The sequence below is a fragment of the Drosophila innubila genome, chromosome X (assembly GCF_004354385.1).
Source record: "Drosophila innubila isolate TH190305 chromosome X, UK_Dinn_1.0, whole genome shotgun sequence".
Lineage (NCBI taxonomy): Eukaryota > Metazoa > Arthropoda > Insecta > Diptera > Drosophilidae > Drosophila > Drosophila innubila.
In genome coordinates this window covers 15,681,037-15,695,172 of record NC_047626.1, presented here as the reverse complement: position 1 = coordinate 15,695,172, position 14,136 = coordinate 15,681,037, and the positions used below count along the sequence as shown (strand labels likewise).

The following is a 14,136-nucleotide window of genomic DNA, read 5'->3' as shown; positions in this document are numbered from 1 at the left end:
TAAAAATATGTGTACCTACATAATACACAGCACACCTCAGCACACACACACACATACACACACACTCGACCCTTTCTTCGCCTTCCCCAATCTCTCTCTCTCTCTCTCTCTCTTTCTCGTAATCACAAACAGATTTTGCGGCCTGGCAACGCGTCCCCAAACGTCGTTGTCTTCAGCTTTGACTCGAGCCGAGTTGGGAACTGACTTAATAATAATCATAATATGTAATCCAAAAAGAAATAGGCAATCTTGAAGATCGAATTCGGTATACCCTTAATACTAAAAATGCTGCAGTTACCCAAAATATTAACTCTCTATTGGGTAAGCCAACTTATATATCTTAAAAAAAAAAAAAAAAAACCGTACAAATTTCTAAACTTAAAAAAAATTTGTTAACAAATACAATAGACCACATGTTACTCTTAACATGTCCAAAGTTGCAAAGGGTATAAAAAAGAAAAAAAAAACAGGACAAACATTTTTACAGCAAGTTATTGTTTTTAGACCCGCTACTTAAAAAAGGAAAAAGTGTATATTATGTTCGTTGGAATGCATGTAACAGAAAGAAGGAGGCATCTTCAAACCTATAAATTATATATTCTTGATCAGCAAACTTTTTTTTTATATAAAAATTAGATAAGATGATTCAAAAAAAATAGGCAAACATTTTATTAATAATAGCTTTTTGTATTACAAAATTTACAAAAGAAAATTAATGTTGTGTTTGTGGCTAGATTTAAATTTGGATTTTTTCAAACTTGGGTCGAAGCATCATCTGTACTGATTTGAACGAGAAATTGTATGCACCAAACCAAAAAATTCCATCTGAAGCTCTTCTTGGTTTCGCCATATACAGTCCATTGAGATTGCTTGAAAATAAAAACAGAAAACAGATCAAGCTATAACATAAATAAATTATAGGTGTGTACGTCAAAACTTATACCATCGGTTCTGGAGTAGCAGGCTTTGAAATACAAAAAGAAATAAAGAAATGATTCGAATGATGACAGTAAAAATGAAAATTTTCTAAGTATATTCTGTGAGCTTTGAAAGGTTTTGGGCACTAATACGTACAAACGCACACTGAACTACATTTACAAAAATATATATGTGACTTAAAGTCTTACCTATGACCACAACGATCGTACCACCAACCGCCATGACTCACTTTGGCACAGTTACGATCATCCCGATCGTTATCGACATCAAATGTGGAGAATTTCCTATTTTTGGCAAAATAGAGCCCGTTACCGGCATCTCCCGAATAGGGACCCAACACATTCAGAACGTAGTGCTCTTCTTCACTCCCAATACTGAAGTCGGCATAGCGAGCATAAAAAGTTTTATTGTCAAAGCTTTCGAGGTGAATGTAAAGCTCATGGGGTAAAGATGTTGTCAATCTGTAAAGTTTTTCCAATCCAATAAAGAATTCACCATGTAAACTGCCAAAGCCATCGCGGTAGTCAGTCCAATTTCGATAGAAATTCTCACTGCCGTCAATGCGACGCTGTACGACAGTCCAGCCGGGTCCAGCCAAGGTTGAATTGCAGAGCACTTCGAAGGGACTGACTCCAGGAATCCGGATTTCGTGAATATCCGAATAGTTGCCAAACAAATAACAGTTGGTCAATTGCAGCATATCGATATTCCTTTGACACTCCGATAACTTTGTATTCGTTGATTTCATATCAAGCTGTGAACTATGAATTTCCAATTGCTTATCATTAAGGGTTTTACTTTTGGCTTCCAGTTGTGCATCCGTAGTTTCTACTTGTAATTTGCAGGCCGACAATTGATCCGATAGTTTCTGAGTTTCCTTTAGTAAAGATTCCAATTGCTGTTCCTTATTTGTGAAGTTTGTTTTCAGTTCCTCGAAGTTTGTATTTGATGATGCCATTTCAAGCTGTAAATGATCGATTTCCAATTGCTTGTCATTAAGGGTTGTCTTCTTGGCTTCCAGTTGTACATCCGCAGTTTCTACTTGTATTTTGCAGGCCGACAATTGATCCGATAGTCTCTGAGTTTCCTTTAGTAAAGATTCCAATTGCTGTTCCTTATTTGTGAAGTTTGTTTTCAGTTCCTCGAGGCTTGCGTTAGCTGATTCCAGATCAATCTGTAAATGATCGATTTCCAATTGCTTGTCATTAAGGGTTGTCTTCTTGGCTTCCAGTTGTGCATCCGTAGTTTCTACTTGTATTTTGCAGGCCGACAATTGATCCGATAGTTTCTGAGTTTCCTTCTGTAAGGTTTCCAATTGATATTCCTTATTTGTGAAGTTTGTTTTCAGTTCCTCGAAGTTTGTATTTGATGATGCCAGATCAAGCTTTAAATGATCGATTTCCAATTGCTTGTCATTAAGGGTTGTCTTCTTGGCTTCCAGTTGTACATCCGTAGTTTCTACTTGTATTTTGCAGGCCGACAATTGATCCGATAGTCTCTGAGTTTCCTTTAGTAAAGATTCCAATTGCTGTTCCTTATTTGTGAAGTTTGTTTTCAGTTCCTCGAGGCTTGCGTTAGCTGATTCCAGATCAATCTGTAAATGATCGATTTCCAATTGCTTGTCATTAAGGGTTGTCTTCTTGGCTTCCAGTTGTACATCCGTAGTTTCTACTTGTAATTTGTAGGCCGACAATTGATCCGATAGTTTCTGAGTTTCCTTCTGTAAGGTTTCCAATTGATGTTCCTTGTCCGTGAGGTTTGTTTGCAGTTCGTCGAACTTGATGCCGTTCCATTGTTGCTCAGCTTTCAGTTTGTCCAATTGTTCAGTTTGGCTGCGCAGACTAATTGTGTAGTTTTCCAGTTGTTTTGCCGTTTCCTTTGCATCGGCGAGAAGTTTTTGTACTTGAGACTCGTGTGCATCTCGATGCAACTTATTTGATTTGTCCAGTGCTTCAAGCTGCTCCACCTTTGATTTGTATCCATCCAGCTCTTGCTCATGATCCTTTGCTTCCTTAAGCAACAGTTCAATTTGATCGGATTTCGTTTTGATGATTTCTTCATTCGATGAGACTTGTAATCTGTATGCCTTTAAGAGTTCATCCTTGACAAGACTATTATTCTTATGTGAAGTGTACAGATCGTGTTGATTTAAGATTTGACGTTCCTTTTCCTGAACCACAGCCTCAGATACAGCGAGCTTTCTTTGCAGCTCATTGTATTTGTTCTGGATATCTATCAGCTTGTCATCCCTTTTCTGGATTGTCTCATCGCATTGATCAATCTTTAACTTTTTGACTTCAATATCCTGAAGTAGAGGTTGCAAAATGCCGAAACACTTTACGCTGAACTCCGATTTCAGCCCCGATGGCTGCACATCCTATAATGTGATAATGTATTCAGATATGTATCATATGGAATTAAGAAATATAACCTTACCATGCCGAAAATCGGTAATAATATAAACAAAAAGAATACAATTATTTTGAGCATAATTTCAATTTTAAGAAATTTGATTATTTGACCGTCAAGCACTTGAACTCAATTTAAACTAAATTTTGCAATCGGCTCCAGCAGCTTCCGTTGGTCTAAAAGTTGCGCTTTGCTATGCCCTACAAACAACACCAGAATAGGGTATGATAAAGTAATGTGTGTAGTGGATCTCACAAATTGTTTTTTTTTTCCATACATATATCTGGATGTATTTGAAATTGATTTATCAGCTTTATGTACATAGTATTTAAGTTTAAACTTAATATCGATAACATAGGGTATCAACATGTCGTTCAGTATATTTTGTCTGTTCGTAGCTCAGAATTACATACATAGATACTTACTTCTATGTACAATTGAGTCGCTCAGTAAGCAGCTTTATGCTTAACAGTTTTAGTTACTTCACAACATTTTACAGGGTATATGCAAGCCATTCACACACTAATAAAATAATTGTGAGCTTAGTCATAATATACAAATATTTTTCAGAATGTTTGAGTGATTATTTTTTAAGTATGTATGTAGGTTGGTATATATATTTTTATAATATGTACCAAATAAAAATATACTGATAAGAAAATTTCTTCTTGATTAAAATTTGAATACAACTAGACGAGAATCTGTGCAACTCTTATAACACTTAAGGCACATTAAATAACAACTGAACAATAACATTTTTTATCGAGTGAAACATTTAATATGTTCTCCGCTTACGTAGCAAAAAAATTTTGTAAGAATTTATATATCTGGATTGTATTAAGGCATAGTTAATTTAATCTGTTAGCTTGAACTTGAACTTGCTGCTTACTTAAATGCTTTACTGATAGTCACAATATATTATTTACAAAAATTTCTTCACTGTGTAAAAATTGTAAAACACTGTTCATAATCAGAAGAAACAGTGTGAGAACATTTTCGAAAGATTGTGATTTTTTTTTTGATTTTGTCTCTTAAAGTTGTCTTATTTACAAAAAAAAAAAAAATGTTTACCAATATTCTTAATTTTAGAAAGCGGTTTTTGTGTGTTTGCTTCAAAATTGATTTAATCTAAGATTATTCCAGATTTGGGTCGCAGTACCATCTGAAGCGATTTGAAAGAGAAATTGTGAGCTGGAAGTGTACTTGGTTCCGCCTTATACAATTCATTGACGTTGCTTGAAAAAAAAAAAACAGAATCCAGATCAGTTTACAACAATTAAATCTATATCTGTGTACGCCAAAACTTGTCCCATCGATTCTCAGCTTGTTGAAAGTACACTGATAAAAAAAATGTTCTAAAATCAAGATTTTGGTCTCAGAACTAAGATTTTTGGTCTAAAAAATGCGTCGAGAACATCAAATTCTTGAATTAAGAGAACACATCTTGATTTTAAGAACATTTTAAATAAGACCAAGTTCTTATTTTAAGAATAAATGTTCTTAAAATTAAAATCAAAAATTAAAATAAATGATATTTATTTTTTTATATTTATATTTTTTTTATTTTTAAATTTTGATTTATTTATATTTTATTCTGTTTTAGTAATTTTATAAATGTTATTTTAATTTGTTACGAGGGGGATTCGAACCGCCGACTACTGCTTCACAACTGAAGCGGCCTCTCTAACCAGAGCGCCACGGTGCCATCATTTGTTTGATACGAAATAGTACCTATTTATATTTTCCTAACAATTTAAGATTTTTATTCTTATATTAAGATTTTAAGATTTTTTAAAATAATAATCTTAGTTTTAGTAATTTGGTCTTAAAATAATCTTATTTAAAGAACAAAATATTTAAGATGAATGTTCTTGATTTTAGAACTTGGTCTTTTTTTTCAGTGTATAGAGCAAACAAAAGCATTTTCTACTTGTACTGTGGAATAGCAGGCTATGCAAAGTAAAACGATATATGGAATTGATTCGAACGGTGAAAGTGAAACAAACATTGACTAAGTATAGCACAGTGAACTTTGAGCATTAATACGTACAACACCATATCAATATCCTGTAGTAGAGGTTGCAAAATGCCAAAACACTGTACGCTGAACTCCGATTTCGGTCCCGATGGCTGCACATCCTATAATGTGATAATGTATTCAGATATGTATCATATGGAGTTAAGAAATATAGTCTTACCATGCCGAAAATTGGTAACATTATTAATACAATTATTTTGAGCATAATTTCAATTTGAATAATTTAAATTATCTGACCGTCACTCACTTGATCTCAATGTAAACTACATTAACTGCAATCGGCTCCAGTAGTTTCCATAGGTCTAAAAGCTGCGCTTTGCAATGCCCTGCAACAACTGCCAGAATAGGGTATGATGATTTAATATGTAGAATGGAGCTCCGCGGCTATTAAAATATTTATTGCATAAGCTTCAGGAGAAAGATCAGTTGTATATTTTTTTCGGCTACTACTTTTCTGGTTGTATTTCAAATTGATTTATTTATCAGTTTAATGTACGTATTAATGTAAGTTTTAACATGATATCGATGACATAAATTATCAACATGTTGTTAGAATTACATACTCATACATACAATTGAGTCGCTCGGTAAGCAGCTTTATGCTTAACAGTTTTTCTTTACCATTTCATTTAACAGGGTACATGCAAGCCATTCAACTTTGTGAGCTTAGTCATTATATACAATGTTTTACAGAATGTTTGAATGATTTTTTTTTAAGTATGTATGTAGGCTGCTACATATCATTTGTAATACGTACCAAATATACAAATACTGATAAGAAAGTTTCTACGTTATCTATCTGTACATATAAAATTCTTTGACCTGATTCACTGACTGATCATTGCACAGCCCGAACCATAACACCAAGGAGGCTGAATTTTTAAACAATATAGATGGGGCAACTTTATCTTGCAATATGACGGCGTTTTGCGAAATTCGAGTTGCAATGGGATTAAAGTTCATACATTGAGAAAATTGCTTAGTATGAAAAACTTTGTAATCTTTAGACATATCTCAACCAAAGTTACAGCTTGTTGATATTTTAATTTTAATTTGGTCAAAGCGGATTACTATATCACACAGGGTATCCAACTGTCGAGCGTGCTCGAATGGAACCGCCCACTAGCTTTTATTGGATTATGTCTCTTAAAGTTGTCTCATTTACAAAAAAAAAATTATTCACCAAATATCTTGATTTTAGTGAACGGTCTTTGTGAGAGTCGGTATACTCTAACTTCAGATATTACTAAGCAACGAATGTCGTATTTAGTATTATAACAACATTACAAAAAAAACTTTCTAAAGTGTATAAAATCATTTCATAAAAATGCATAAGGTGAAGTTAAAAAAAGCAAACATTTTTTTAATAATAGCTTTTAATTAGCATCAAACTGTTATTATACATATTTCAAACGTTGTAAAAGAAATTAAATTGGGTGTTTCTGGTTACTTTCGCACCCTTCGTCCTGCTTTCGTCACCAGCGCGTACTGCCGTCCGCAGTGATAATTAATCTAAAATTATTTCAGATTTGGGTCGTAGCATCATCAGTACGGATTTGAACGAGAAATTGTGAACACCAAGCCAAAAAGTACCATTTGCACCACCGTCGCCACTTTCCGCTATGTATAGTCCATTAAGATTGCTTGAAAAGAAAAACAAACAGAACACAGATCAGTTTATAATACAAATAATTCGATATCTGTGTGCGTCGAAACATTTTCAACCGTTTCTGAAATAGCAGGCTTTGAAATATAATAAGAAATATAGAAATGATTGAAAAGGCGACAGTCAAAATGAACATTTCCCGAGTATATTCTGTGAGCTTTGAAAGCTTTTGAGCACGAATACGTAGAAATCCAAAAGCATTCTCGTATTGGAGCCCCACATTTACAAATTATTTGTATCTAAAAATCTTACCTATGACCACAACGATCATACCACCAACCGCCATGACTCCTTTTGGCACAGTTACGATCATCCCGATCGTTATCGGCATCAAATGTGGAGAATTTTCTATTCCTGTTATAAAAGAGCCCGTCACCGGCAGTTCCAGAATAGGCGCCCAACACTTTCAGAACGTAGTACTCTTCTTCACTCCCAATACTGAAGTCGGCATAGCGAGCATAAAAAGTTTTATTGTCAAAGCTTTCGAGGTGAATGTAAAGCTCATGGGACAAAGATGCTGTCAATTTGTAAAGTTTTTCCAATCCAATAAAGAATTCACCATGTAAACTGCCAAAGCCATCGCGGTAGTCAGTCCAATTTCGATAGAAATTCTCACTTCCGTCAATGCGACGCTGTACGACAGTCCAGCCGGGTCCAGCCAAGGTTGAATTGCAGAGCACTTAGAAGGGACTGACGCCAGGAATCCGGATTTCGTGAATATCCGAATAGTTGCCGAACAAATAACAGTTGGTCAATTGCAGCATATCGATATTCCTTTGACACTCCGATAACTTTGTATTCGTTGATTTCATATCAAGCTGTGAATTATGAATTTCCAATTGCTTATCATTAAGGGTTTTACTTTTGGCTTCCAGTTGTGCATCCGTAGTTTCCACTTGTAATTTGCAGGCCGACAATTGATCCGATAGTTTCTGAGTTTCCTTCTGTAAGGTTTCCAATTGATGTTCCTTATTTGTGAAGTTTGTTTTCAGTTCCTCGAGGCTTGCGTTAGCTGATTCCAGATCAATCTGTAAATGATCGATTTCCAATTGCTTGTCATTAAGGGTTGTCTTCTTGGCTTCCAGTTGTGCATCCGTAGTTTCTACTTGTAATTTGCAGGCCGACAATTGATCCGATAGTTTCTGAGTTTCCTTCTGTAAGGTTTCCAACTGATGTTCTTTGTCCGTGAGGTTTGTTTGCAGTTCGTCGAACTTGATGCCGTTCCATTGTTGCTCAGCTTTCAGTTTGTCCAATTGTTCAGTTTGGCTGCGCAGACTAATTGTGTAGTTTTCCAGTTGTTTTGCCGTTTCCTTTGCATCGGCGAGAAGTTTTTGTACTTGAGACTCGTGTGCATCTCGATGCAACTTATTTGATTTGTCCAGTGCTTCAAGCTGCTCCACCTTTGATTTGTATCCATCCAGCTCTTGCTCATGATCCTTTGCTTCCTTAAGCAACAGTTCAATTTGATCGGACTTCGTTTTGATGATTTCTTCATTCGATGAGACTTGTAATCTGTATGCCTTTAAGAGTTCATCCTTGACAAGACTATTATTCTTATGTGAAGTGTACAGATCGTGTTGATTTAAGATTTGACGTTCCTTTTCCTGAACCACAGCCTCGAATACAGCGAGTTTGCTTTGCAGCTCATTGTATTGGTTCTGCATATCTTTCAGCTTGTCATCCTTTTTCTGGATTAAATGATCGCATTGATTAATCCTTAACTTTTTAGCTTCAATATCCTGTAGCAGTGGTTGCATAATGCTAAAACACCTTACGCTGAACTCCGATTTCAGTCCCGATGGCTGCACATCCTATAATGTGATAATGTATTCAGATATGTATCATATGGAGTTAAGAAATATTGCCTTACCATGCCGAAAATCGGTAATAATATATATAATATTAATATAATTATTTTGAGCATAATGTCAATTTTAAGAATTTTGATTATCTGACCGTCAAGCACTTGAACTCAATTTAAACTAAATTTTGCAATCAGCTTCAGCAGCTTCCATACGTCTAAAAGCTGCGCTCTGCTATGCTCTACAACAAATGACTGCAGAGGGTATGATAAAGGAATGAGTAGAGTGGATCAGACAAAATCAATTTGTTATTTGATAGTTGAATATTTTGGCTTCTTTTTATCTGTTTGTATTTGAAATTGATTCATCAGCTTAATGAATGTAACTTTTATGTGGTTTTGTAAGCAACAACTCGTAGCTCAGAATTACATACATCGAATTGACTTGCTCCGTAAGCAGCTTAATGTTTGACAGTTTTAGTTTACTTTCGTTAAGTTTACAGGGTATTTGGAAATCATTAACACACTATTTAAATATTTCCATTTGATACTACGTGTATGTTCTGAGCATATATACTGATAAGGGAGAGTTTTCCCCTTAGACTATATATTAATATATACACTCCGGTATATCATATCATCTACTTGGCAACAACCAAAAATGACATACATTTCGTCTGCTATATATATGCTATATAAATTAAATCTTAATTGCTTTGCACATAAATTTTAATAAGAATTCATAAATAAAGATTTTAGTAAAGCAGCGACTCTAACAAAATTTAAACTTCCAAAATCCATTCAGATTGTTATCATATCACATAAAATTACAAAATAAAATAGAAACGCTCGATCTTTTATTGATTGAAAGTTGTAAAGTATAAATTCAACCTGTGATACGATTCATGAAATTATATAAAATATGAAAGTGTCGAGCTCTAATATTTCACACCAATTTGCGGGTACATAAGGATGAGTTATCTTCATTATTGGTATATTTGGCACAAACAAATTAATTTAAAATATATTTAAATATTATTTAATGCCCTTTTGTTAAATTTAAAAACAATTTATTTTAATTCTATAATTTTAACATTTAACAGCAACTATTATTCATTTCTGGGGCCTCGACAACGGCTTTTGGGTTGTAAAAAATGTTTAAAACAGTCTAGTATAATAGAGTCTGTCAATTTGGTGCTGTTTCTGAAACTATGCAAGCAATGCTTTCAGATACCAAAAATATTTTGGAGAGATGAAATAAAATGTAAAAATTTATTGAAGTAATTAAAAGTATTCTTTTAACTGAATGAAATGAATTTTAAATAAAATTTATTAATTATATAAAACATACCTAAAATAACATTTATATAGCTGGGAAATTTTTGAACCCCGCCCCCCCCCCCCCCTTCACGCAAAGCTGCATGCCCCCTTGCTTGAACTTGCTGCTCAACTTAATACTTTACTGATAGTATATGTATTATAATAAGAAAACATAGAATGTGTGCGATAAGTAGCTGGACTCTTTTGAGTTTCTTGAAATTCTCCGAAATACAAACTAAATTGTATTGATTAAATAAAATGAATTGAAATATGGGAAATTTTTTGCCCCCCCCTCTTTTGAGTTTCTTGAAATTCTCCGAAATACAAACTAAATTGTATTGATTAAATAAAATGAATTGAAATATTTCGTTTTTGATCAGAAAAGAATTACGAATTGATTTTGATTAGTTACATATACTCGTACTCATCTATGTAGATATGTACTTGTCCATGTACTTATTATGTACGTATCTGTATCTGCATCTGTATCTGTATCTGTAACTGTATCTGTATCTGTATCTGCATCTGTATCTGTGTCTATTTCTGTGTGCATCCCAGTGGCATGCAACTGCCGGCTGCTGTCACACTATGGGGGTCGCGTGTGGCAACACTCGATAACATAATTATCTGTCATAATCAGTAGGCGTTGAAATGTGCAATTTGAAGTGCAATTTAATGTGCAGCAACAGAACGCGTAGAGTTTGCAGATAGCACAAAAGTGCGTAGGTGATAGCGGGAAATGGTGGGAAATGAAGATGGCAAGTGGATGGTATGGGGTGTAGAGTGTTAGGGTTGCCAGGTTGCCGGGCTGCCGGGCTGCCGCTGCTTGGGGCGTTGCTTGCCATCTAAAGTCTAAAGCATTCAGTTTGAGTTTGGCGAATTTGCATCAGATTATTGCAATAAACATAATTATGCGCGCTGCATATGATTTTTCAATTAAACACATGCAACATGCAACTCCCCAAATGCTGTTGCCGCTGCCACGCGGGTGGTTGACGCTGACGAGCCAAATAAAAAGCCATCCACACATGGCCTATACGAATCTGCCACAAACGTATACGTATACAGAAATTACATACATATGTGTGTGCTGTTGCTGTTGCTGTTGCTGCCACTGCTGCTGTTTGGTGGCAGAATCAGCGGTTGCACAGGGGTAGAGGGTGTGGCAATTGGTGTGAGGTGCTTACTGATGACATGACCAACCAATTGCTGCTCGTTGCGGGTGTTTGTAATGCATATTTGTTAATTAAGTGTCGTGTGTGGCTGTCTCTCAATGTCTGTGTATCGCATGTGTATGTGTGTGTGTGTGTGTGCAATTGTAACGGTGCTTAAGTGGAATCAATGGATTGTAATGCACAGATAATCATTTTTAGCAAAAACACAACCCAACAATCCCATCCTAAATTTCCACACTTCACTCTCATTATGTGCGAGTATTTGGAGAGCTTTACCATATGCTGGGCGTTGCCACTCTGCTTGTCAATGACAAATGGCACAGCGTGAAACAACGGGATAACGGTAAAACGGGACAACGGGACAACGGGTTAACGGTACAAACGGTACTGCAATTGCAATTGCAAATTTCAATTAGACGAGGTGTTGATGCAGAAACTGAAATTTGTTGTGTATTTGGCACTTCAAGCATATGTATGTGCCGTACAACCCCCCATTACCCCCTCCTCCCCTAAAACCACCCACTACGTGAAGGGTATTTGCCACAAGAGGGAAGTATTTACATATTCCCACAATATATGGATATGAAGAAAGTTATTGGGCTCGTATAATAATCCTCACAGACATTAACTTAGAATAAACATTTCTTGAACAACTGAAAAGTGATTAAAAGATCAAATATTATTCTATAAATTATTGTATTATATATAATATTATAGTGTTAGCAGGCAATTTGTGTAAATTGTGCAAATGTGTCAACTATCCATTTTTTATTTATAAAACTTGTAAAATAAAATTGTAAACTTTTTAAGCTGCTGACCTGGAATTTCTAGTATCGAATGTTAATCAATACATACTTTTTAATTAATCATCTGCCAGTTTGTAGCCATAAGCTTATTTTAATATTGCAATATCTCAAGTTTACTATAAAAATGAAGAGTCTGTACTGAATTCTTGATCTTTGAAAGCGAATGCATTTTATATTTGAGCAATGAAGATTGAAGATATATATATATATACAATAACTAAATATATAAAACGCTTGCAGTGTCAATTGGATCCACCCAGAACAAAGAATACAAAAATTAAAAATATATAAAGGTAAAAATAAAAATAAAATATGTTTAACGAATCGCCATTAGGTCAAGGTGACAGAGGCAACAACGCCGGTAACGGGAATATCCTTATCGAGGACATTCAACTCGATAAGATAGTCACCCTTGGGTGCATCGTCGGGCAGGAAGGTTGTCTCCAGCTCATATTTATCAATTGTATAGTGGCCCTTGGGAAAGGGACAATTGCCCTGTTCTGGCAAATCGGATTTCTTCTGCAGATATGGATACGTATCCTCGTCTTCATTGATGAACTGACAGAATGGTTTGTTCACATTCATGACCAATGGACCTTTCTCCGCTGTTGTATCATCGTAGGCAAACACTTGCATCGATAACTGTATATTATAAATAAATTTGTTGTGTCAGCAGCATAATCAAATAGATTGATCCAAAACTTACCTTCTGCTCATCGCCCATGTTCATATTGAAATCAAAGCTGCCAGTGAGGGTGAACTTATTCTTTGACACCTTCTTCATACGCAGATCTCCCCAATCGACCCACTTGGCATCGTCCTCAAATTTTTCGTTTTTTTCAAACGAGTTCAATTCAACATTATAGGCTTTCTCCTCGGCTGCAGCATAAACCAATAGTATCAACCCAACTATCAATTGACTAAATAAACTAGTCATGGTTGCTACAACTCCACTGACAATCACTCCCCGGGAAGAGCTCTTTATATAGCCACACAGTCATACAAATCGAAATCTTACATGCAAAATCAATGTTGACCACATCTATAAAATGTATAATAATAATTAGAACTTGTTTTTGATTGAAAATTGTGTGCACATGTTAACTTCATTGTATCATGCTAATGTGAATAGTATGCCAACATAGAAGCTTATCAATCTATAATACATATATATTTATATTTAATGTAGGGTCACCTAATGATTACAGAACAAGTGTCATTACAGATGATGAGATATGACTATACAATTTTTTTTATATATTTAACAAAGTGTATTATCCAAGTTATCAAGTGCTAACTCTTAACATCTCCCCATTTATGAAATTCCTTTGGGATGTTATCATATTGGATTACTTTAAAAATTGTTTTTCTAGGTCAATTTGTCTTTAAGTTTTTCTTTAATTTGTTAACTTAAAACTGTTCGAATTTTCCCCCTTTTGAAATAACAGCCAAAAATCAGCAAATTTGCTGAACCCTCTTCTTCTTCTGTTCTCACTTTGCCGCAGCCAACTTAACTTTTTAACAAGGCCGGTCGCTTTTTGCCGGAATTCTGCAAATATTTTATGCCAACTAATCTCTTAACACTCTATTGAGACATGTAAACTTTTAATAGCATTTGCTGTTGCAAACTCTGTGGGTCCGCCTTCTATTTTGGTGTTGCAAGCTTGACTTGAGTGTTGGGGAGGCATGGTTTGGTTTGGGTAATACTGGGAACCTGGGCCCTTGTCGAAAGTTTGGCGCTCTCTGCTTGTTTTATGGCCTGCAGCAGTTTTCGTGTTTGAACATCAAAAGTAATAAATTCATCGAACCAAAATTTTGCACGCCAACGGCAATGGCGACAGCGAAGACGACGACGTTAATGTCAGGTGGCAACGCCAAAGCTGCCTCATTGTTGTTATTGTTTTAGGTCGCGCCTCCGCCGTACTCAATAACTTCCGGCGGAAGCCCCCAGTTCAGTATTTTCGAGTATATTGCCTCCTGTC

General features: G+C 35.3%; 3 protein-coding genes across 3 annotated transcripts; all 3 read right to left on the bottom strand.

Moving 5' to 3' along the window:
* Positions 1 to 645: 645 nt before the first annotated feature.
* LOC117787309 (angiopoietin-1-like) lies at positions 646 to 3,717 on the bottom strand. The gene is made up of 4 exons (XM_034625802.1): positions 3,670 to 3,717; positions 3,057 to 3,316; positions 1,128 to 3,005; positions 646 to 869 (listed from the first exon to the last, which is right to left on the bottom strand). Exons 1-4 carry the CDS (start codon positions 3,715 to 3,717, stop codon positions 737 to 739), a joined length of 2,319 nt encoding a protein of 772 aa, XP_034481693.1. The 3' UTR covers positions 646 to 736.
* A 3,079-nt stretch (positions 3,718 to 6,796) lies between these two features.
* Positions 6,797 to 8,809, bottom strand: LOC117787298 (putative leucine-rich repeat-containing protein DDB_G0290503). Its single transcript, XM_034625790.1, has 2 exons — positions 7,305 to 8,809; positions 6,797 to 7,029 (listed from the first exon to the last, which is right to left on the bottom strand). The coding sequence occupies exon 1, from the start codon at positions 8,807 to 8,809 to the stop codon at positions 7,733 to 7,735; it is 1,077 nt and encodes a 358-aa protein (XP_034481681.1). The 3' UTR covers positions 6,797 to 7,029; positions 7,305 to 7,732.
* A 3,488-nt stretch (positions 8,810 to 12,297) lies between these two features.
* Positions 12,298 to 13,106, bottom strand: LOC117792156. The gene is made up of 2 exons (XM_034632175.1): positions 12,861 to 13,106; positions 12,298 to 12,796 (listed from the first exon to the last, which is right to left on the bottom strand). Exons 1-2 carry the CDS (start codon positions 13,089 to 13,091, stop codon positions 12,485 to 12,487), a joined length of 543 nt encoding a protein of 180 aa, XP_034488066.1. The 5' UTR covers positions 13,092 to 13,106; the 3' UTR covers positions 12,298 to 12,484.
* Between the last annotated feature and the right edge of the window lie 1,030 nt (positions 13,107 to 14,136).

Coding starts and splice junctions, on each gene's coding strand:
- LOC117787309 (XM_034625802.1), bottom strand. CDS start 3,717: ATGTTGATACCCTATGTTATCGATATTAAGTTTAAACTTAAATACTAT. Junction 3,317..3,669: donor AGTTTAAACTTAAATACTAT/GTACATAAAGCT, acceptor ATCACATTATAG/GATGTGCAGCCATCGGGGCT. Junction 3,006..3,056: donor CTGTACACTTCACATAAGAA/TAATAGTCTTGT, acceptor ATTACAAGTCTC/ATCGAATGAAGAAATCATCA.
- LOC117787298 (XM_034625790.1), bottom strand. CDS start 8,809: ATGCAACCACTGCTACAGGATATTGAAGCTAAAAAGTTAAGGATTAAT.
- LOC117792156 (XM_034632175.1), bottom strand. CDS start 13,091: ATGACTAGTTTATTTAGTCAATTGATAGTTGGGTTGATACTATTGGTT. Junction 12,797..12,860: donor ACATGGGCGATGAGCAGAAG/GTAAGTTTTGGA, acceptor TATAATATACAG/TTATCGATGCAAGTGTTTGC.